Here is a 25,361-nt window from a genome sequence, read left to right as displayed (position 1 = left end):
TTTCCTGCAGTCTTTTAAGCAATTTCTGCTAATGATGTGAATGTCTGTTGAGTGAGGAGTTTTGATTTATTATTCTAAAATGTAATCCTGAAGTTGTGGTCAATGTAAAATTCCTGTTAGCACTAACAGGAACTGTTGGCATCTGCGTGTGGAGCAGTAGGAACACAGATGTTGATGTTGCCTGCAATAAAAGTGATATATATTATAATTCCATCATTTTAAACAACTCTCCAGCCTTCTGTTCAACTCACATCCTTAGCTTACTAGCCTTTTAGTCACTCTAGCATTTTGTTTTCTGGAGAGGTGATATAAATCATTAAGTGTTACTCCTGCTTGTCTGAAGCGTGCCTATATAATATGAAATAATTGGAAGTGGCAATGAAAATATCTGTTTGGCTAACTATCTGATCCAGTGCTAGAAAGTTTTCCTAAGAAAGTTTTCTGTTACATGGAGCCTGTGAATTTCTGGCCTCAAACAATCATTCCTATATCCTGCACTTTACAGCATAAGTGAATAAAAGCCCTTTTAAAGTAGCAGGAATTGACCACGAGGAGGTTAGCTATATTTGGAAACGACAGGGCATACTTTTTCTGAGCATGAATGGGTCTTCCTGAGCATGTTTGTGTTACTGAGAGGTTGTTGGTTGCTGGTTTTTCTTTTTTTACCCTTTCTCTGAAGAGGAGGCCCTTTGTGTCTGAGCAATATTGAATTTACCCTTCCCATATTTAATTTTTGTCTATTTTAGTGTGTAAACCTGACCACTTTTTTTGAGCTCATGTACAGCATTTCCTAGAGGGTGGGAGACAAGTTTCAAGTTAATATTAGGCAATAGCAAGTCATACTTCCTTTATGTCCAAGACTTGTCTTACCAAAAGCTGTGGATTCAATAATTTCAGACTGTGTTCTCATGTTGAGGTGAAGGGAAACTGTATATTGTTTATTCAAATATATACTGTGATGAGGCTAACAGTTGCTGATTTGTGTTGCAGTGCTGGGAGAGGGGCTGGCCAAGGGAGATGGATCTTTCCGTGCAGTGCTCTGCTGCATGCATCTTAAAGGGAAGCTGCAAATTGTGTCTAATGTTCTTTCCAAATCACTGATGGGTGAATCACTGGTAAGTGGGTTTGCTGCAATGTGCATAATTTAAAAACCAGTTTTGTATTTTCTTTTTGCCAAAATGTGTTTAATAACAAACTTCTGAACATATGTTTGACTGGCAGGTTGCAACAACAATGATTTGTGTGAAAGGCACAAAGCTAAGTGTATGGACATATATCATCAGGATGCCTAGGCTGTTGCATTACCAGTGTTTCAGAGTTGTTGGGATTTTGAAAAGACTCAGTCCTCAAAGAATGCAAAATAATTTGCATATTTGTACTAATTTCTATAATGATGTAAATCTTAAGCTTTTACTTACTTTTGTTAAGCTGCACCTGACATCATTCTGTATGTACTTCAAGAACTTTAGATATTTAAGCAGAAAAATTGCTGATAGGATTTTTAAATAACTGGCCCGTGATAAGGTATAATATGACAAAATGCTTTCCAGGAAAACAAAGAAGCTTTGTATTTCAAGATCAAGGGTAAAATGCAAGATTTAAACTCAAACCTTTCACTATCAAAACTTTTAAACATGCTGTTAGCTCCACACATGTAAGTAGCTGTGCTGACTCTAATGTGACTACTCATATGGGGAAAATTAGGGATGTATATAAATCTCCAGAGGACAATGCCCTTTTTATTTTTGTAATCTAGATTAAATAGCATGTTAGTTCATCACCATGAGCTGCTGGTAATGTTAAATCCAGAAACACAGTTTTAGCACAGAGAATAGCTGCTCTGATCAGACCATGAGGAACATTTAAGTGACATCAGAAACTTGTAGGAGAGCCTATTAGCTTAAAATTGGATCATGTCTGCTATATCTTGGTGCTTAACTTAATCAGTAGGTTGTTTTTGAGAGGGAGTTCTGTCTGTCTGGTATATATCCTGAATTCCCTTCCCCCCTGCCATTGGGTTTTTTCCTCTGTTTAACTGGTGTTTTCTAGTGAAACAATGTTTCATTGACTAATTCTTGGTGAGATCTAAGGACACTTGCCTTCAGGAAATCAGTAAAACATCCAAAAGCTCCTTATCACGGGAAATGTACAGTGCTCTTCATTTGATCTATTGCTACCCAAGTAAAGATTGCTTCCTATGTAATCCCACAGTGTCACCCCAAAGCAGAGTTTGAGAAGTTTCTACAAGCTTTAGATTTGTAACACAGTTGCCTTCAGTAGGAATGCTAAAATCAGCAACTGACTCACTGACTTGTGCCATTGTCTGAGAGAAGAAATGAAACAAAGTTTTGGAATTAATTTTTTGAAGAGTTGGAATCCATCCAGCTTTCTTCCCAGTGACTTAAATTCATGGTAACATTTTTAGGCTCTTAATACATTTAAGTTCAACAGGTTCAATTTGCAGCCTTCAGCTGAAGATGTGAAAAGTAATTCTGAAGAAAGCCTAAGTGTGAGAATTGTTGAGTGTGTTAAGTTTTCAGCAAAGAGTAATTTCTGCTGCTCAGTAGCACAGTCAAAATGTGGATAAGTCTAACAAATGTAGTAGCACCTAATTACACTTCTGCAAGAGGTTATTGAGATAAAAATCTCAGGTCTGGGTTTCTTTAATTAAAGCTTTGACTTATGTGAGTGTGAAACTTTTACACTTAGTTTTATATTTTAGATTAATTCAATTTTGGAAGATTTTTACTTCAGATACACTTGAACATGCACTTATTTTTAGTTACATGGCTAATCTTTGCGTTTTAGCAAAACCCCTCAAAATGCCATAGTCTACATCAGAGCAGAGAGCACTATGAAACTGTAGAAATCAGTAATCTGTAAGTAAATCCATAAGAAGAAACAAATCCACCATTGCAGCAGCAGTGAAAGTTCATTATGTTAATTGCTTTAGAGTTGAAGTGTTCCAGTAACCATAATGGATGGCTCATATATAGTGCTTTTTATCAGTAGCTTACTAAGTGCTCTTTAAAGATAGTCAGCATCACTGTCCCCATTTTGAAGGTGGGAAACTGAGGCATGGAGAAGTGAAATGGCTTGCTTGAGGTCACCCAGCAGGCCAGTAACCAGACTGGGACTAAAGCATAGATCTAGAGCATGGAGCCCTTGTCCATTGGGCACTGCTTCTGTGGCTACTGAGCATGTAGAGTGCTGTTCTGGGGGACAGCAATCAAGCAGTATTGTAGCTATTAATATTTGTCACGAGTGGCAGCTAAACTTCATAAGAAATGTGGTTTTTTTCCCCCAAGTTGTTCTACATATGCTGATTTTCTGCACTGTCCAGTATTGATACCTACTGTAAGTCTAGAGCTGTTTTTTACTGGTGTAGAATTCTCTTTTTCACTGTAATGTTTGGTCACTGGTCTGTAATATGTCATTTAAAACTGTGAATTTTGTGCCAGACTCGTTTTTCTTTCTTTCCCTTCTCTTTGGTGGTGATGTGAGGGAAATTGAATTTAGTAGCTGTGAATTAACATGTGTGAAGTTTTATGTGTTTGATGCGTTAATATCCTTTCTCCCCCCAGAACGGGATGGTAACTAAAGATCTGACACGACTGAAAACACTTCTTGCTGAAACAGAGGTAATAATGAGCATATTATTGGGAAGATAATGAGCAGGAGCTGTACCTGAAACAGCTGAAAGGCTTGTTTTCATGTGTCCCAGGAGGTCTGGGCTCACTGTGAACATACCGATTCAAACATTGTTTCCACTGGTCTGTCGGTCTTTACCGGTTTTTGCCACCTACCTACTCAGAAGCCTTTCGTCAGAGACTTGCATGACTTATGAGAAAGAGAGAAAGATGCTAATGGGTTGTTGACTCTCTTGAAGTAGCAAGAAGAAGGAATTTGAAGCATTTAGATCTGTATTATTTATTTACTTATTGTATTTTTTTTCTCTGTTGGAAATGATTCTGAATAATGAATGTGACTTAAGAAACTGGTTAACAAATCCAAACACCCTCTCAGTCACCTATTTAATTAGAAGTTAATCTGTTATGTCTGTTCATTGAATTGCAACTTTTTTCCCCTCTTATATTTTGTCCTTAATTTGTACTTTATTTTTAATGTCTATTCAAAGCTGAAAGACATCTCAATACCATTTAGACTTTTGGCCATTTAAAAGCTTCACTGCAGTCCACGTTAGAACCATCACAAGGTGGAATTTGATCTTGTAAGAATCTCTAAAATTTTCTTCTAACAAAAAGTGGACTCAGTGTTCCTCTCAGAATTCCTTTTATCAATGGCTGCAATCCACTTTTTAGGTTAACATGAAATTCATGTTTGTGACTGGAAGTGATTTCAGACTTCTGATTAGTATTTTTTTTGTTGATTATTCTAAAAAACATTTTGACAGCAAAGAAGCCAAAGCAGTTATTCTTGATGAAATTGTTTTGTATTCCTTTATAACTATGGATTTTTGTATATAATTGTAGGCAGCTGGTAAAGTACCATCAGGATATCATGTAGAAGATTTAGAAGAAGGTATGTAACTCATTTCTAAAGGTACTTCATTTTGTAGTGAGAAGACTTAGAATCTACTGAATGTTTAGCACTGCTTAGTAGTCAAAAAGCAAAAACTATTGTGATAAACCCTGGGGACTGAGGTAGAATTATCTCATCATTGACTGAATTTGGAGACAGAAGGTTCTATTTATTGGTCAAAGTGCTGTATCAGAGTCTGCTTCATTCTGCAGATTGTTTGAAAGTTGCCTTCATAACTTGTTCTAAATGAATTTGCTGGGGATTAAACATTGTTGGTGGATAATTTTGCTTCTGTACAAATACACTTTAGATTGAGGTTTAAAAATACAGTTCTTCAACAGTCACTATCTGTCTCAGAAATATGTGGCAATTAGGAAAGTAACCTAAGGTTTGATTCCTCTGCAGGGTCCCGGGATGGCTGGCAGTTCCGCCCTCCACCCAGGGGAGTCACAAGCAGTGAAGAATATACACTATGTAAAAGGTAAAGTCGTTGCTTTATATCAACATCCATCAAGAGACCATAAAGTTTCCTCTTTAATTGAGCTGCTGACAGAATGATTAAGATGTCAGGAAAATGAAAGTATTTGTTTGAACAGGAGTTGATTTGTTCACAGATTTTTGAAAGGGTCAGTTTATCCAGAAGCACTTCAGTTTGTAAAATGGAATGACAAGCTCCATTTGCATAAGAGAGTAGTTTGAGGATCATTTTTCTAATGACAGATCAACATCTGTCTTTACCTTTTCTAATTTGTGTAGTTTCAGAGATGTGAAAAGTTCCCACGGACAGCAGTGTTAACAAAGGGAAGCACAGTGAGGTGTGCTTGGACAGCAGATAACGGGGTGCATGCTTTCAGATAAATGCTCTTTCTTGATAGATGGGCTTTTGTCTTCAAATAAAAAAGTCATGTTTTTAAAATTTCCCTCTGGGTCTCATGAGTTCCAGTTTGCATCAGCTCAGATACACAGAAGTGAATTGCCTTCCTGTGCATTCAGTGGCTTATACTGGATTTTCTTCTCCTTGTCTTTTTCACTTGTCTCGTCAATAATGCCTGTAGTTTGTGTTTCATTACTTATGTAAAACGGTATTAATATATATGGGGAGGAACCATGATGATGGACTTGATTCTACCATATATGTAATTGATGCAAATAAATGAATTAAAAAATGAGAGCAGGAATCTGACCTACTTTTTAAATGGTATGACTGAATCACTGAATTCAGGCTACTTCGGGCATGACTTTCTCGAGATGCTAAATCTTGGCAAGTCTCGTTGACTTTTATCTTATCTGGTGCACATTCAGCATTTTTTAAAAAGTGGATATTTACAGTTTTTAGCTCATGATGATTTTCTTTTGAGCAATATCTATGCCATGTTTCCAAGCATTGCTCTGAAATGTTTTTCCACTAAAGCTGTAATTAGCTTTGTGCACACTGTTAACTCTTACAGTGAGAAGGATGTGCCTGACTCAGCAGATCCATATGAACACTATCATTCTGACTACAGGCTAAAGATTTTAGTTCCTTATGAGGAGGCAGCTCCAGGTAGTGAATATGAATTTTTGAAGCTGTGGTTTATTTTTCCCCTGTAGGACTACAGCATTTATTAGAGATAACGAAGCTATAGGAATTGCAGGAGGTATTAAATAGGAAACTAAGGATGAGCAAAAAGTGTCTTTTAAAAATATGAACAGTAATAACTTGGAAAACTTGCATAAAAATGACATATTTTTAAGTAATATGCTTTCCTGTCAAATAATGAAAAGGAAAACCACTTGATTTCAAATCTGCTATGTAGCTAATAAGAACAAATCAACAATTTCTTATGATTACACTCCATTTACTTAGGGCCATGAAAATTGTGATTGTACTTCAGCTTTCTAATGCAATGGTGAGTTGGAAAATTTACAGTAGAAATATTGAAACTGGCTGCCAAGAAAAATATTAATTTAAAATATATTAATGAACATAGCTTGAGAATGCCGTTAGTGACATGGTGTTATATGCCTTGCTTATTTTAGCTACAATTTGGGCATGCAAACCTTTATGTAATTAAACATTTCTTAAAGGAGCAGTCTATACTAAATCAAATTAGAACTGCTGATACAAATGTGGCCTAGATATCCAGGTACTTTTGCTGCAGAGTTTTCGTGTGATAGCCAGGTATTACTTGTTTTTGTCACATAGCTCAAAGTCCATGTTCTAATTCGTGTTACATTACAGGATACATTTACTGTGGAAAGGTTATTCAGTCACTCATCCCCTTGTGCTGTCTTCATCAATGATGCTGGGTCCTGACTCTCTTGTGTTAATTTAGTCTTAGTTCGTCCTTTCTTTCTTACAGTAACTCACCACTGTGGGAAGAGATCCTACATAAGTATATGTAGATATGCACATGAAATTCTAATATAGTTATGTTTACAGAGTTTCTATAAACTTAATATCCTGACAGAGATCAGCCTGTCTGGCTTTCTTTGTAATAAATGTGATGCTTACGTTAACTCTTTATAGTCTCTTTATGCAAAACAAATAATCAAAACAGCCTCCTGGCCTGATGTTTATTCTGTATATACAGTACTTTCTAAGTAGCTTCAGATCTTACACCTCCCCCATTTTATTCTTCATTTTGTCATTTATTGGTTAAGTGCTTCACTTTTGAAGAACGATGAAGGTGCAGCTACTGCCTTGTGTTTTATGATTTTAATACAAAGTTTAATTATAAAGGTAGTTTCCAACTTACACAGGCATTTGTCCAGACTTGCAGTAATTCTGAGAACTAGAGTGCTTAAGATGTATACAGACGTATGGAATATCATTAATTTTGATGCATCAGCACATCACATTAAATGAATAATTTAGTTCTTTAACAATTCCTTAAGAGCTGCAAGAACAGAGCCTTTTAGACTGATACACCCTTTACGAGGAAAAAGATTAAACCTTTTCCTTGAGAGATGATTTCTTTGTAGGTGTATTTGGTAGAAAGGACCATGTGATGTCACTGTTGCTCCAGGAAAAACTTCTGAATGAGTATTATTGCAGGGCGATTGGACTAAATGACCTCTAAAGGTCCCTTCCAACCCCTACCATTCTATGATTTATCAGCTAATAATGTAACTATTGGAGAAAATGATGCTCTATCTTCCCTTTTCCCTTGATTTAGTGTTTTATTCATATTAATACAGTGCCTCATCATTTTGGGGATGGTCCATGGTCTCTTTGTCTTAATTGCTCTACAAACAATTGAACAATTGATTCTTTTTTTTCCTTTGAAGCTGGAAATTTAAGAAGATTTCTGTCTCCTTATGTTTTAAAGAAATTTGATATACTTTTCTGGACTTTGCAGTAAGAGAGGCTGCTGCCTTTCTTACAAAATGCTGCATACATGTATATATTCCTAATTCAGTCCACATGAACTAAACTGCCTCCAGTTATGTGAGAAACTTCACGAGTGTCCTTCTGGCTTTCAAAGTAAAATTTTGATACGTTTCTTTTCTTTTTCCGAACTGGAGATTGGAAAGTTCAAGGCATAATCATTTTTCCTATTTTATGTAGATTTTTAGAGCAAGGGATCTGCAGGTACGGTGCACAGTGTACTTCAGCACATTCCCAGGAAGAGCTAACAGAATGGCAAAAACGATATGCTTCCCGCTTGATCAGATTAAAACAGCAGAAGGAAAACAAACAGTGTTCGGGCAGTTATATGGAAACGTTGATTGAGAAATGGATGAATTCGTTATCTCCTGAGAAAGTGGTAAGGAAAATACACTACTTCCCTATGTGCTCATATTTAAAACTAACAGATGAGCCTGTTTTTGGCCCTTAATATGGGAGCTGGTCGAATTACTCTTTACCAAGAAATTGTCCAACCAGTTTGCTCCCCTTTCCATCCTGCCCTCTGTCTTCTTGCAAAGATACCAGAGACTTAGGCTGATTTCTGCAAAAGTACTCATTTTTCTCAGGCATTCAGTAGAGTCTGACAGTTTGTGGGTTAAGTGTAGCTTGTTCATTTTGCATATTTGTTAGTCCCAGTGCAGGATGGGTCAGCCAAGTCTCATGGTATTGTCCCTGTTCCTTGACTAGATGGCAGAAGTTTTTAAACTGGAGAACAATAAATGGCGAAGCTTTCACGACTTAGTGGAGAATACTCTTGTTTATGCATGGCTCCTTTCCTTTGCCTGCAGCTGTAGGCACTTGTATGAAGAATAGCCAATCCCCTGAATATTCAAAAAAGTTTGAATGCCAAAGAGTGAGGGGTATGGATATGATCAAACTTAGCAGCTGTTTGGGATTCCAAGGAAAGCTTTTGTGGCATTCGACCAGCTCTACTTACCACTGACCCAAAGGAGTTTTCGGTCCATCTATTGTTGATTAAAATCTGGGGAGAGTGGACTTTCTGCAAAATCTATTAATGAGTAGAAAGCCTGATTCTAGTTTCCTGGTGTCTCTAGTAGTCTCATTGACGTCAGTGAGATCTGGTGTCTTCTGGCAATACAGTCTTTGGGCTTCATTGTATCAGATCCTTCTTTCCAAACAAAATCATGTTCTGCTTGAAACATTTACATTTAAGTTGGTTTTTGAAAATCAAGTCTTGCAGTTAATTGTACTGAAATGGTTATATTCTTTGCTGACACAGTATGATGTGGTAGATTTGGCTTGCTTGTCTCTCTGAATTAGCACATACTTTCCTTACTTTCCATGCAGGACTTGTATCTATGCTGCACAATCTAGGAAACCATTCTTTCCACTTCCTATTAAAAAATACTACGTTTTCCTGAATGTTTAATGTTGATATTACCTGTAGAAGTTTAACATTACCTTCTTTTTCTTTCAATCCAGCTTAGTGAATGTGTAGAAGGAGTGAGAGTAGAACATAATCCTGAGCTATCGGTAACTGTCACCACCAAAAAGTCTCATCAGACATGGACGTTTGCTCTCACTTGTAAGGTAGGACAACTTATCTTTTGAAAGTGAGTCACTAATAACAAGAATACAACCCATAACCTTTTTGGCATTAAAATTTCAATTGCATAAATCATCTTAAAATAGAGAATCTTCCTAGCACCACCCTTTCCATCTCTCTCTTTTCCCAGCCGTTTTGGCAATTGTGTGTCAGCTGCCCAGATTTCTGGAAAGCAGGCAGGACTTGTATCTGATCTGAGAAGTTTACGAGTTCTTGTAATCTCTCATTATCTGATTGCAAGTGAAGTTATTCCTGAAATAATTTCAGTTTTCCAGCATACTGTCATATCAACCTGTGTGTTTGTTTTCTAGCCTGCAAGAATGCTGTATCGAGTGGCATTGCTTTATGATGCCCATCGTCCACATTTTAGTATCGTTGCAATATCTGCTGGAGACAGCACTACCCAGGTATCACAAGAAGTTCCAGAGAACTGTCAGGAATGGATAGGAGGCAAGATGGTCCAGAATGGAATAGATCATTATATATACAAAGTCAGTATAGCCTTTAACACAGAAATCTTTGGAACTTTTCGCCAAACTGTTGTGTTTGACTTTGGATTAGAACCAGTCCTCATGCAACGAGTAATGATTGATGCTGCTTCAACTGAAGGTAATGTATTATGTTTCTCTGTTTTGGAGTAGTGGCAATCTTTTATGGCATCTGTGTTAACAGCTAATGAATGTCTTTTACTGTATAGTATATTCATCATATATATGAATATAAATAGTTGACTAAAGCTTCAGAGAGTTTAAATAAGGCAGATCAGTGGAGTATGACTCCACTGTATGACACCACATGTCTGTGTTGGTCTATGGTTCCTAAATTTTGTCAAAATGCTGGGAATTTCACGTTTGGAACATGTCTGAAGGCAGCACTGGAATTTATAGTATGTTTATGCCTTTAGAATCATTCTTATACTGATGAAAATGTTAAACGTAGAAAAAGGTCAGTAGCAAGTTAAATATTTCTGTATAAGAATACACCTGGTAATGAATTCACCTGGTAATTCATTCATTTATTAAAGCAGACTGAGAATTTATGTTGGATTTTTTCTTCTTCCCTTTGCAGTATCTGACTAAGATTGTTAAAGGCAAGAGGCAAAGTACAGGCTTATAACTCAGTGAATTGCTGTTCAATTCATTTTAAAGAAAGCATAACTATATTTTTATGTATGTTGAAGTAAAAAAAAGAATTAACATCTTACTGTAAGGGTTGTGTTCTGGTTTTGAAACTGATCTGTGTCTCTAGTTCAAACCTGAAATAATTGTTATCACAACAGAATGAAAGATACTCGAAGAAGTGCAAAAAAGCACCACTTCGATTTGTGGTTAAAAGATGAAGAGCTGAATGTAGGTCACTATGTCACTTGGCAGCAAGCCAAGAGGGTGGGATAGGGTATGGTAATTTGTTATGAAAGTTTGACATGAAAGAAACAGAATTGTAGTACTGGAATGTTAGGAGGAAGAAGAAGAAAAAGGAAAAACAAGGAAAACAGATGAAACTTAGGAAACAGCAGTTTCCTATGGCTTTTATTTTCAAATAGCAGGTAACTTTAACAAATAGAAACTGCAAACAGCAAATACCAAAGATCATGAACTGATCTTTCCAGATGACCCAAGTACTTGTAGCCAAGAGCAGAAAGACTGTACAAGTTGTAATGTCTCTTGAAGCAGAGAATATTGCCTTGGAAAGAGAAACTATACTTAGAAGCAAGACTGGTCTTTTCAGGAGCTATTATGTGATCTCCATGTAACAATGTGGCTAATCACAGCTGACAGGCTTCCTGAGTTTGTGGAGAGCTGTTGTCCTTTTATTCTAAACATGTTTGTAATCAAGAGAACTAAGCCATAACTTATTTGCAAAGTCAGAATTACTGTCAATCTGTGGTTTGGGTCTCACTAAAGATTAGCAAAGCTATCCAAGGAACAGCCAACTCAAGTCCATGTGGACATGCTGGCTGAAGTTGAGGTAGCACACTCTAGCATTAGTTACTGATACTCCTCTTCACATATTACTTCACTGGGTGCAGAAGGACACTGAAGTCTTCAAGCAGATTGTCACTAATATTTATTTCAAATGAAAAGAGTGTTAGGTGCTGTACAAACAAATATAAGTACAATATCTTGGACTTTTTTCTAATAGACAAGTGAAAGAGACAGCTGTTGGTGGTGTGTCCAATTCTATTGGTTCTTTTACTTTTGGTATATATGAATCGGAATCTCATGAAAATACTTTTCAAACATAAGATGCCTGAAATATCTACATTTGTATGTATTCAGGGCTCTGCCTGGATATCTAGGCAGGAAGGAAAGGTCAACATGAAAATATTTTCATGGAGAAGCTACTATTATGTATTTTGAAATCTTTATTTGCTGTGAGAGAGAGAACAAAGAAGTTTTTTGTGCACTGAGAATGTACAAAATGTTCTTTAAGAAAGGGTCACCATATGCACAATCTGTGCCAGGAACACAGATTGTTTATGTCAGGATTTCAGTGGAAGCTTCTCTAGTCCTGGCTGTCTTTCTAGCAAACAAGGACTCAATCTCAGCGTAATTACTGAGCTTTTGTGATCTGAGGTATAGTTAGTACCAGAGAAAGCTTCAGTTATGGTGAGATGGTTTAAAACACAGAAACCACACAAACATGGACTTGTTCTTGCCATATGACTGCTGCTACTAATATGGTTCAGACTTGAGGGTAGATATTTAAATGTGGCTTCTTAGGGAACACATGAGATCAGCAAGTAAGATAAGCTATGTTCTTGCAGTCATAGTCAAGCTGAACTGAGATTTCTTCTACTAAAAAGCTGTTTTCCTTCTATTTAGTATAAAAACAGTCAAGATGCTGCTAAGTAATTAATGTGAATTTGAAAATGCGTCCTTTGCACATTTCTCAGCGTTGGTGTGATATCCTGGATACCTATCTTAAGTCTTGTTCAGAGATAATACGTTGAGATATCTTAGCTTCACTATAAATGCCAAATATTTCCAGCCCTGTAATTTAACTGCAATTCTGTGAACTGATGCACTGTTGTCATAGTGTTTTTTAGTGGTAATGGGTATATTTTGAGTATCTCTGTAGACAATGCTTGGTCCTCTGTTTCTCATTTGAGCTACGTGCTCCCTGAAATTAGGGTACACTGAAAAATTAATTTCCTTTTAATATTCTCACTTTATATCATGGTAGGTTACATCTTCAAAGTTTTGCCTAGCAAACTAACTTTAGCAGCTGTCTGCAGAATACACGTATTACCACGTAGAATTGTTTTAAAGGCTTTCACAGTGTTGCAAATTTAAGGATTTCTTAACAGATAGTTGAGCCACTTGTTTTTATTATCATCTAGATTTTACAGTAAATATTGTAGGCTTCTTCACTATATATTTTTGAAATGCAGTATGTTGCAGTTAGGCTTGGAAAGCATAATGTGATGCCAAGTCCTTCAAAGTTGCTTGTGATTATTAAACTAAAAGTGCTTTCCTGGTTGTATTAATTCTATTTACTGTCTACAGAACATTTTATTTTCTGACGCTGTGTGAGAGCCTGCTCTCTGTACACCTGAAAAGGAGGGATGGTACTAGCAGTGAACTCAGTAAAGCTGTTGTAGGCAGAGGAGATTCTTTCTTATGTGTAGTTCATTATCTCTAATGGGATTATTTTTAATAGTAAGTTTCTTGGTTTTGTTTTTAATAAAAACCAAAGACATACAGAGTTTGAACTTATTTGCTTTCACTATTACGTATCTCCATCCAGATCTTGAATACCTGATGCATGCACGGCAACAGCTACTAACCACAGCTAAGCGTTGGGATTCTACTTCTAAGACTATTGTAGAATTTGAGCCTAATGAAACTACTGAATTGGAGAAGAGCCTTCTTATGAGATACCAAATCCCTCTGTCTGCTGACCAGCTCTTTACACAATCTGTCCTGGACAAATCATTGACCAAGACCAACTATCAGTCACGGCTACATGACCTCCTTTATATTGAGGAAATAGCACAGTATAAGGAAGTCAGCAAGTAAGTGATACCTTTATAATTAATATAAATATAAATAATTTATTGCTGTCCTATTAAAATGAAGATAACAACATTTGTCATTAAACCTACCTACTTGTTTAAGGTACTCAGTCTTCCTGTTTCTTTGAAAGGAATCTGACTATAAATCTGAAGTAGTAACCTTTTTGATAAAGGTCACTAACACTTAACAAGGTACTGATAACTCTTTTAAAACAATAGTATATATCAGCCTGTGCTTAAAGTTAGAGACACTAAACAACTATTGCATGATGTTTTATTAATGTTTGGGTAATAATTATTTCTGTTTATAGTTTTTTGTCTCTGTATAAAAAGACATTAATAACAGGAGACGTATTTATGTTTCTTTGCAGAAGTAGGTTTATAGCAAAGTAATACATGAGCTTTTTAATACAAAAGGTTGAATTGTGAGTGGATAAAACTGATCTTATGATAGTGTGGCAGCTGATGTTGTTATATATATTCTCTAAATAGGCTGAAACATGGCTTCTGAATAAAACTTACTAATAAAAGACATATAGTACACATGGTTTGTTTAATTTTGCCTTTAGGTATTATGTACATATTACCCAACTGGATTAACTGCATGAACAAATGGAGATTTAGGAAAAAATGTGATTTTCCTGTGTATGGACTCTCACAGGGCCTTTTTTTCCATGCTTTCATGTTTCTGGTTAATAATTTGCCTGTGCTCATGTGGTATGAATGAATTTAAAGTGTTACACTACTCAGAATGGAAAATCAAATAGATGTAACTTCCCTTCAGCCTAATTTGATAGGAAATTTAGTTCTGTCACTTACTTAAATTCCAAATAAAAAAATCTCTTTTAAGATAAACCACTCCTGGAGCTACAGAGGTTCAGCTAAATCTGCCTTCTTGAATTTAGAAAGGAAATAATATGAGTAGTCATATTTATATGGTTTTTAAAGCAGAAAAATGTTCCAATTTCTTTTTGTATCTCACACAAAGGACAGTGTATGTGAACTGTTTTTCTCCATATCTTTTGTTGCTGCTGTGTTCTGCTCGAGCTGGAATCTAATGTGTGGAGGAATCATGCTTGAACACCGTTTTCAGCAGACAGAAATACTCTCCATCATTCATGTTTAGAATCAGAGTTTTTTTCTAAGGCTTTTAAAAACAGTTTTGGGTTTAAAATAAACACAAATACAATGTATAAATAATCAATATTTTTACTGAGTGAGTTTTCACGTTGAGAGTTACACTCTCATGCCTCAGGAAACTGAAGAGCAGCATGGCTGTAGAAGTGAAAGAATCAGTGTGTTTTCTGTGTGTAATGCTTTCCCTTTGGACAGCAATAAGCCATCACTCTTCTTTTTCTGGCTAGCAGATTAACAAAAGTAAGTTTTAGTAATGGTCTTGAAATCTTTTGTTTTGATAGTGTCGATGACAGAAAATCTCTTTTGATCTTGTAGCTGACCCAGTTTATTACAACAAGGCTCAAACTAGCACATTTTTCTGATCCTCTGTGGCTAAGATCACACACTTGCTATTCTCTAGTGAAGTGTCAGGATTGCAAGCCTAGAAATGGGCCTAGAAATACAAATGTAAGTGGGTTGTAATACCTCTGAAGTGGTGCCGTGAGTGAAAATGTTGATGAGCTACTGCTCTCTAATGGGTTTGTGTATCTGTATTGTAGAAGTAGTAGGGTTGTCAACGTGATCTCTTGTGGCAAAACTGGAATCACATGAGTATCTGAAGTTCAGACTGAAGAGAACTCTTGGGTTTTAAAAACGTTGATGATTTCTCACTTTTTTGGAAAACACTGTTTTGTACTTCACGTGGGCTCACCTGAGAGAAACTACTGAACAGTATTGGATGGAGTTTGCAGTGGTTTTAAGATCTTGAACTCAGAAAGGAATTTATTCTGGATATTCTCAGACAGCTTTACCTTTTAAGTTATGCTTATGCACATATTTCAGGAGGCATTTATCAAAATTATACCCCATGAGTACAACACACAATAGAATAAAAAAGGTTAGAATAAAGGAGCCATTGCTGTCTTCATTTCCAAATGCAAACATACTGCAGAAGTAAAAGCAAAACAGTGTTCTGATGTAGAAGCTAGTTTGATTTTGGAGAGTTTTGCTTTACATACATTTGCTGTTATTTTTAAAACTCTTCATTTCTCTCTTCATATTCAAAAGAAAAGCAACATATAACTTTTAGAGAGGCTAGAACTTACTGTGTATTTTCTTGGATGAAAATTGAAGTGTGTGTGAGGTGACCTACAGCTTCTTCCATGCACTGCACTGCCTGCTACCAGAATTGCAGAGCAGATGGGTCCTCAAGGCTGTGAAAAATTAAGATACAGGCTTTGATGAAAATTGAATTTGCTTTTGTCATTACTGTGTCTTACCTTTATCAAGAAACAGGTAGGTGTCATACTGTACACCCTGTCTGAACTCTCTGTGTGTAAATGTAAGAGGAAATGTGCCAAATGTGCTTTTAAGGGAAGGTTATAGGAGTCTCTGTTCAGAATGAGTTTATTTGCCATTTGGGAATGTATTGTTTACATTAGCCCTGGATGGATTCATGGTATATGAAGTCTTCTGTAATTTCTGTGTCTTTTATGTATGAACAACAGGGTTTTTTTTAGCTAGTTTCATTAACGCTGGGATTTTGCAGCGCTTAGGTGGAAATGTAAGTTTTTGTTTGTTTGATTTGTATAAACCTGGCTGAAGAGGATTTTGTAGTTCAACAGTTCGCCAGAAGGTGTCAGTTTACTCAATGGAAATTGTTTAGTAGTCTCTACACTTTAGATTCCCTTTAGCACAGCAGATTCGGTTAGTCATGTATGAAGAGACTAACTTGTCTCTTGTTTCAGGATGACAATAATACTGTTTTCCAGCTCTTTTTTACATTACTAATTTAAGAATGAGCTGATGCATATTCAGCAGTAGAGAGATTTAACCGAATGTGTCTTTAGTAATAATGCTGAGCTCTTAGTTGTGTGTTATCTGTTTTACATAGTATTCTAACAGTCATCTTAATGAGATAAGAGCTGGTTTAGATGTTGCTAACCTGCTGATATGTGCTTTGGAATAGTGCAGCACTTATATAGAAGAGAGCTTGTGGGGTTTGTTTTGTTTTGGCTTGGTTTATTTTAGCACATGTGGAAGGATTACACTTAAGTCTAGTGTGCTCCCTGAAGTACGTGCTTTCAAGCGAGTGCTTTAACTGTAGCTTGTGCAGTAACCTTTGTGGTTACAGATGAAACCAACAAATCTGTGTTAAAGACATCTCTGGCTTTTTTGAGAGTGGAGGAGTGCGAAATGTGGATCAGATTTAATGGCCGTACTATGTGAAGAAACAACTGTTACCACAGGGGGGCAAACTTGTAATTTTTGTTCAAGACTGATGATTTCCCAAAGAGGGAAAAAAAATTGATTGGCTTGGTAGATGTTTAATTACCAAGCAAGCTAAAACGTGGAATTTTATTCTTATGGACTTACTGATGTTACAGGGCTTAAACAATGAATTACCAGTTTATTAGCTTAAATAGAAATAATGGGGAGAACTGATCAAATAAAACCAATATGACTGTGAAAGATATTATAAGAAAATTAATTATTTCCTCAAGAGATTTATTTCATTTGTGGAATCCTTTGTATTTTACTTTTTTTTCCCTAATTTGTGTAAATGTGTTGAAAAGTTGCTAGTGAGAGAACTGAGTATTGTTCATATTCCAGTGAAAGTAAACGGTACTATACCTATAATTCAGAGGGATTGATTAAAATGCCTTGAAAAAGAATCAGATTGTAGGCATTAAAATTAGATAACTTTATTTGAAATGAGGAAATGACATCACAGGCTCAGGCACATAAACCATCCATCCATGGAATTCCTATTAGCAGCAAGTTCCTCCTGTTAGGAGAGATGTAACAAATTAATTCTTTGTAGTTGCGACTTTCTAGAAGTCACGTGCATAACACATTAAAGTGACTTATCACACTTTATTGACCTCCCACCAATGCATACTAATCTCCTCCTAGAATGTGTGTGATTTTCTAAACAGATTGTTTCAACCTGGTTTAAAAAGGAGAAAGGGGGAAAAAGTCTGTCACTAACCATATGCACTGGCAAACTGTTGAACTACAAAATCCTCTAAGGATTAGATTTAAGAAATCAAAAGTTGCTTCTTTCATCCCTTCCTCATCCACTGGAATATTGTTATTAAAATATTCCACTGAATCTTCAGCCTGAATGCATGAAATCTCTGAGAACATTTTTTTGCACTGACTCGATGCTTTCTTACTTAGGTTCAACATAAAAGTGCAATTGCAGATTGTAGCAAGCTTCATGCTCACTGGTGTTTCTGGAGGTGCAAAGTATGCCCAAAATGGACAACTTTTTGGCCGCTTTAAGCTCACCGAAACACTTTCGGAAGACACTTTGGCAGGACGGCTTGTGATGACCAAAGTCAATGCTGTTTATTTATTGCCTGTCACTAAAGAGAAGTCAGCACAGACCCAAGGAACCAAAGAGAAGGTTTATGAAGCAGCTATTGAGGAGAAAACAAAGGATTATATCTTCTTGAGGGTATCCAGGGAATGCTGCGAAGAACTTAATCTTCGGGCAGATTGTGAAATGCAGGTAAGTCTGAGTGGAACTTGTTTCGGTATGGAAACTGTTTGAATTGTGTTTCTTCTGGTTCCACCCAAAATAATTGCTTGAAGATATGTAAAGGAATTTTGTTACTTACAGAAAGCAGGCTTATTATTTGAAAAATAAATTGTTTTAGAACTGTTAGAGAGTAAAAATGTGTTTTAATGAATTTAGTTTCTGGCAAAGTTCTGAGATGCTTAGATGCTGCTTGCAGACTTTTGCTTGTGTAACGATGGTTTTGAGAGCATGATTTGTAAGCTGTCTTGGACATTGTTTCTACATGTCTGGTTCAGATACAAGCCCTCTATGGATTGACAGAGATAAACTTGGGGACAGCATGCCTATGTTTGAGGGATGGTCTGCTGCCGACATCCTTTGGTCTGCTGTCTCAGTGGAGGCAGGAGATGGAGAACTCTGCGGCAGCAGGAAGGGACTCTCTACAACTCCCTGGCAGGAGTTTTTGGTGAGGTGAGAGTTGGTCTCTTCTCCCAAGTAATGAATGATAAGAGAAGAGGAAATGGCCTCAAGTTGTGCCAGGGGAGGTTTAGGTTGGAGATTAAGAACTTTTTAATTGAGAAGGTTGTTAAACACTAGCTCAGGCTACCTCAGGAACCCTTTCTTGATGGAGTAAAAGGAGGGAGTTTTCTATTCCTGCTCCTCTTGACATTGCCAACTAGAAACTCAGTGTTTGATAACTTACATCTTGGACTCTTTATTTTGTATCTTTTCATTCTTTTTGTTTGTGTCATTGTGGATTCCACTATTTGTTCTTAGGCCTGAGGTGAGATGAATTTTTAATAAAGTCTGTTGAGGTTATGAATGGGCCTTGTGCTGCTTTCTGTGCCCTTATGAGAACAAAAGGCATATTGTCCTTCAGGGGAAAAGTCTTCAACTTACACTATTTCCTTGATGAAGATGTTGAGAGTTGGTAGATAGAGCCATATGAGGAAGGTGAAAAAGTACTTTTATTGTATATATTCTGTGTTTCAGAGTGATAATACTTGCCTCTGTGGCTCTCACTCCGCTGATACCTATATCCAAGACAGACACTCAGTCCAAAAATGAAGGGTTGTAATGCTTTTGTTAGAGGTGATTGTGTTGGCAGTGAGGTCAGGCTCTTGTTCACTTTGCAGTTAACATGAAATGGGTAAGGATATTGTGTTGTTTTGTCTCTCTTTTTTTTAAGAAACACTGTTTAGTTTGCAAACAGGATAGTGCATTAGATGTCAATGCATGTAAGGGAAGACAAAGCTCTAGGTAAGTTAAATACTTCAACTCCTCATCCACCTCCAGTCTGTGTCTGCTGTAGGTCTTACGATTGATCTTGTTACCAAACAGAAATAACCTCAAATTAAGGTCATGGGAATTGCTTGAAATGAATGCATTTTCACCAAAGGATTATCTCTTCCCATTCATTGTGCTTTGGGGAAATATATGCGAGAATCCCAATGTCTTAATTTAACATGGATAATTGGTCTGGGAAGATTTATGTTGGTCTGGGTGCTTGGTTTTGTGTTTGTTTTCTTAAAACAATAATTAAACTTAGTAATTGACTCGATCAGAAACTCTACTGGAATGCAAAATGAGCTGAAGCTTCAGTGACTGGCTTATTTTTCTTCCAGTGTCTTATAAAACTTTGCCTGAGGCAGCAAATCTATTCTGCATTAAAAATTGGGTCCTAAAATTTGTGAAATCATTTAGTACTTCATACATATATCAGTGAACTGGTGGTCGAATGCTTCGAGTGTTGCCTATATTTTAATGACTTCTAATTGTGAGGAATTTTTTCCTGATCAAGTATTGTCAGCAAATTTGGGCAAGGGTCCTCAGATTAGAACTGAGAAGAATGTAATTTGGTTGTATAGCGATTTATTAAAGATGATGGAAATGCTGCCGTTGTCTTTGGTGGAGTTAGTATTCCCTGTGTGATTCTTGAAAGTCAACAAAATTGCTTATATTTCTGTAGGTTTTGTAAGTCAGGTGGTTTCCTTCCTTTCCTCTTCTAATAATTAATCTTTGAAACTTCCTGATCCCTCGTTTTCCTTTTGTTCTAGTTTAACTGTAATAAATACACAATCTCGCTTTCATCAAGTGCTCCATTCTTGAAGTGAACTGTTGAGTGAACTGGTGCTTTAAACCCCTGTGGCTGCTGTCCTTTTTGGTGACCAAACATGCGACTGTTTTATTTTTGGAGTGGTTACTCTGTTCTGTATCCTCATCTGTGAAACTGGCAACGGATTAACTTCCTTTCCCACTGTTTTCTTATTGTGGAATATATATTAAAGCAGGTTATGTGCTTCTCCTTCACAGATGGCCTCATTCAGTACTCTGCAACAGCAAATATAACTATTTGATTCAATCCAAACTGGATTAAATCCAAAACAAATCACAAGCTGTTAAAGGAAGTGGTGAATGCAGGTAGATAATAAGAGGTATTTAATGCTAGGCACCTCGCTTGGATTCCCAGAAGGGACTGTTAAAGTGTCTCTCAGATGAGCATCGCAGTTTTTCTGTGTTTAAGTTGTTATTGTTATATTGGGTGGTCTTTTGTTAGCCTTGGGTCTGGCTGAGCAAAGATATTTTTCCTGTATACATCAAACTGTCAGGTTGGGACCATTGCCCTTTGCATGAAGGTGTTTTCCAAACATCTGTGGGATGCGATTAGATGGACAAATGGGCACTGGGTAGAGATGGGTAGGACAGAGCTTTGGAGGAAGCTTGAGGTCTCCCTTGGGTAGGATGAACTGGCACTGTGGTTCTTGACAAGTACTAGACCACACTGTTTTTGAAGTCCAGGATATTTACCTAAGTATTGGATAGACATAAACTGCACATGGAACAGTGAGGAAAGTAATTTCTTAATTGTTTGTGAGTCTTGTTTTCCTGGCAGTCACAATTGCTTTAGTGAGTTCCATACTTAATGTTGTACAGATTTGTTACTGCCCCTGTCTTTGGAGTTATAGTTGTTATACATCTTGCTGTAAAATGTGCTAGTAGAGATGAATATTTCATATCTTTATGTCTGCCAGAGACTGAAAGTTAATGGCTACATTCTGCACGGATACAAGCAAACATTGTTTATTTACAGCAAGGCTAGTGTTGATTTTACATGCCACATAATCATATGAATAGTGTAATCTTTAAATATACTAGGAAAAAGAAAATGCTAAGAGCTATGTTTTGCAAATCCTTTTGAAAGAGATGCTCAAGTAGTTAAACGTTGCTGGTGCACAAAGAGGGTCTTACAGGTGTGATCCCTGTATGGGTTTAAGTTACTTTGTGGGCTTATAAATGAATGTCAGGTTCAGCAAGTAGTTGAATCTAGAAAGCTAAATTATTCCTCCATAGGAGGAAATTTGTGAAAGATGTTTACATGGCTTTGAGTAAAGCCTGTCATGTTTAGGAAGTGATTGTTGGCTTCTCTTTCTTTTCCCAAGTTTGCTGTCTTATTTGAATAGCCACAGGGATCTTTAATACAACAAAATGGGGATTATTTCTTGGTATTATACAAGAAAAAGTATAATAAATCAAAAGTAAGTTGTCAGAAAAGATAATTACAAAAATATATTCTAGTGTTGCTTTGGCTTTGAACTTCCTGGTTGGTAATGATAATTATCATGAGATTAGAGTGTGATTAACTAATAATGGACTGGCTAACAGAGAATCTGTGAATACCAGAGGAGAAGATGAATAGATCTGAGACCAGAAATTTGCTTTGGGCATGGAGGTATGTTTAGAATGACTGTGTCACCTCTATGGTGTTTCTCTGGGATGGGATGAGGTGCTCAACTGCAGCTTCGCCCCATCTCTTCAGCAATGTGATAATGCTGATGTACTAGCTTCAGCTCGTCTTTACTGGTTCTCTTTTTCTCATCTGTTAATTGGTTGTATACTCGTAGCACACTAGGTGCATAAATATTTAGTGATAGACAGCAATGCTTCAAAAAAAGAAATCTGTATGTCAATCACTTGAGTTTCTTCAGCAGCTTTCAGTGTTTTTCTGCTGTTCTGTAGTAGTGCAAATCTGTGTCAAACTTTTTATAAAAGCTTCTGTGTTGTTAATATGTTATTCTCTGGCACAAAGCTCTGATAGGACTCATTTGTTTCTGGAGAGATTAATGATTGCAAATTTAGATATATGTAAATGATAATCTGAATGAACTGCTCACATGAATTGTTTTCCTAGGGGCTGCTTTTATCCTGTGTTCAAATTTAGAATGTGTTTTTCTCTTTGCTTTTCAGTATATGTATCTGTAAACTAATTTCACTATTGATTGTTCAGCTCTGCATGTTGTTTCTGGCACTGTACCAGAACTCTGTTGGCACTATCTTTTATTTATTATCATTAAAACATAAATAATTGAGAGAACAAAAAAGTGAATGTGTTGATAAGCGACTAATTGTTAGAAATTAGCTTTTGGAGTCTTAATACTTGAGCATAAGTGACAGGTTATATTATTCCAGAATGTTTAACTAGAAATAAACAACGTTTGGGGTTTATCTCCGCTGGTCACACATCTAATTTATGTCATCTGTTGATCCATAAAAATTTCTCACCTGTCACTTCTTTGAGATTGTTCTTACAACAAGAGGTGGAAGCTTGTATTTGTAAAAACACTGTTTTAGGACAAAAGTAGTTTCCATGAGTATTTTTTGTATTAAAAAGATTCAAAAAATGTGTTCTCTTGAATGTTTTTGATGAAATTACAGTGGAATTTCATCTTGTAAGTCAAACAACAAAACTACATTGGAGAAAATGCTTATTCTTAAATGTTTGCTTCAAAACAAACAAAAGGAACAAGTTAATTTTCTTGCAGATCTTGAGTCACGTTTGCTGGTTTCTTCTGAGAGTCTCAATACTTTGTAGGCAGATAAAAATGTATCATGTGCAGCAAAGTCTAATGATTGTTTTCCAAATTAATGATTTTTGTTTCACCTCTTCCTTTTTTAATTCATTTTATGCTGCAGGTTGAACTTCAGTTTCAGTTAAATCGCTTACCACTCTGTGAAATGCATTATGCCTTGGACAGGATTAAGGACAACAGTATTTTGTTTCCAGATGTCAGCATGACTCCCACCATACCCTGGAGTCCCAACAGGTAGAAGAATACAAACACTTTAATATCAAAGATTATATGGTAATGCAGTACTGAGTTTCCCATAACAGATGGCTGAAATGTGCCCGAGAACAAGAAACATGCCTTGCTCTTCATTAATGATGAGGATGGTTCAGAGAAAGGTGTGAAACTGTTCTAAATAAAACAAGAAAAGTGATCCTCCGAGGACTAGAGTCTGTTGATTGGTTTTCTTAGTGATTGAGCTGTGGTTTTTATAGGCATTGCAGTTGTATTGTAGCTGTAGAAGTCAAATCTGCTATTGTTATTTGCTGTTCTGCTGTTCTTCACGGAAAATATGCATGCCACTTGGTAGCAATGTAAATACCAAACATAAATACCAGTTACAAAGCGTTTGTTGTGCAGGATCTCATGTGTGCAGACTCCTGTTTGCAAGGATTGATACATCAGTACTTGAGCCTAAGTTTGAGTTTGATGCAATGAGCCCAATTGGACATATAATTGAAGTAAGATGACTAAGGAAGGTGTGGGAACGAGTCTTGGAAGGTCCAGCATTGCACTTGCAAGCAGTCCTGAGATTCTTTGCATACATGTCTTACTGATCTCTTTACGAAATTTTAAACCTCTATGTTATATAAATATTTTTAAGGAAACTTAAAGGCAATGCAGTGAAAATAGTCCCGAAGAGAAGACTTATGGAAGAGAAATGTGAGGCCATGTTGCTTAGGGAGTATGGTCAGTATTCTTGCTGCATAGGGAAGGATAAAAGAGGCATGAGGTTTCTGTACTTAGAATCAGGGAAATGAGAGTTATGTGGAACTGATAGCCTCTATGTCATGTAAGGAGTCATGTGGTATCTTGAAGGTGAGAATTAGGAGTGTGATTGTGATGCAGTACAAATCAGAAGATAGCTCAAGGGTTATATGTAAAGTCGTCTGTCCAGGAGCCCGAGACAGCAAGATAATGTAAGACAAAAATGACTGGAAAAGTTTTAGTTTGTCTTTGGAAGTGTAAGAAACACAGAGATGATAAAAGGGTGAGAGCAGTGTCGTGGGTGAGGATGATTGCTGCATGCATCAAGGCTTTAACATTACAGGCAGAAAGGAGGGAATAGGTTTTGCATAGAGTTATGCTACAAAGCTAAAGGTTTGGAAGTAAGCAGTGATTTTAATAAAAAGGGAGTAAGTCAGGTAAGCAGAAACTTTATCTTTTTGGTTTTATGTTGGGAAATTTATAGAAGTTTATGTATTGGTTATAGTTGATATAATTGTTTTTTATAATAATTTGTATTTTTATATACATAAATAATATACTTAATGGTTGTGGTTCAGTTAAAGCCAGTGTAATAAACATGGAGGTTTTTTTCCATCTGTTGGCTTGGTTTGCCTGTCTTGAGAATCAGGATTTCTGACTGACTCAAAACTTTCTCTCTATTTTTCTTCTATTTTTATTTTGCATCTCTATTACTTTCCTGTATTTCTTAGTCTCCTCCCAGCTTGTTATTCATACCTGTCTTAAAAAGTAGGAATTCAATCAATTTCCTCTTGATTATACTCCCAGTGGTCAGCTACTACTGAATAGAAACTTTCCCAGTCTGTAAGAAACATAGTGCTTGTACCACAGCAGATCACATTACTGAAGCATGGCCATATGTGCAGCTCTGACAGGTGTTTTTTACTATGCATGTCTAGTTTTAAATCTGTCAGTAGGAACATGAAAAACTTCGTCTACAAATCTCTAACCTCTTATTGGAATTTTCTGAAAGCATCTTCCTCTTAATGCTGGTATCACTAGCTAGTTACTGCAAAAATCCTTAGTTTAGACTCCCCTCTCTTTAGAGGTGTGTGCCTTAATGATACTTCAAAAAAACGTACAGGAGAAATTTGTAGTTAATTGGTAGCCATTAGGGTTTTTTTGTTCTTTTTTTATTTCATGGTAGGTAACTTCTACCAAGCCCTGTGGTTGTGTAACTGCTGGCTTTTAATGTTGACAATATAAATATTGCAGGGAAGAAATGTAACTAATGTTACATTTTGCATAGTAATAGTAGAAAGTCATTGTATGTCTACTTGTTTTTGTCATCAGGTGATGGTGCAGCATATACTTTTTCAAAAGCACATGTA

The 25,361-nt window shown here is 36.5% G+C and overlaps 1 protein-coding gene across 3 annotated transcripts in view; it reads left to right on the top strand.

Moving 5' to 3' along the window:
* Positions 1-25,361, top strand: part of HELZ (helicase with zinc finger) — an 84,681-nt gene that overhangs the window by 20,435 nt on the left and 38,885 nt on the right. For all 3 annotated transcript variants that reach the window (XM_062010707.1, XM_062010706.1, XM_062010708.1), the window contains 10 exons: positions 991-1,115; positions 3,585-3,641; positions 4,494-4,542; positions 4,948-5,023; positions 8,093-8,291; positions 9,377-9,484; positions 9,812-10,109; positions 13,251-13,518; positions 17,818-18,151; positions 23,132-23,262. In XM_062010707.1, coding sequence (XP_061866691.1) covers positions 991-1,115; positions 3,585-3,641; positions 4,494-4,542; positions 4,948-5,023; positions 8,093-8,291; positions 9,377-9,484; positions 9,812-10,109; positions 13,251-13,518; positions 17,818-18,151; positions 23,132-23,262 — 1,645 coding nt within the window. The remainder of the gene's footprint in view (positions 1-990; positions 1,116-3,584; positions 3,642-4,493; positions 4,543-4,947; positions 5,024-8,092; positions 8,292-9,376; positions 9,485-9,811; positions 10,110-13,250; positions 13,519-17,817; positions 18,152-23,131; positions 23,263-25,361) is intronic.

This window comes from Colius striatus, chromosome 18 (assembly GCF_028858725.1).
Source record: "Colius striatus isolate bColStr4 chromosome 18, bColStr4.1.hap1, whole genome shotgun sequence".
NCBI classification, from domain to species: domain Eukaryota; kingdom Metazoa; phylum Chordata; class Aves; order Coliiformes; family Coliidae; genus Colius; species Colius striatus.
This window is presented reverse-complemented; position numbering and strand designations above follow the sequence as displayed.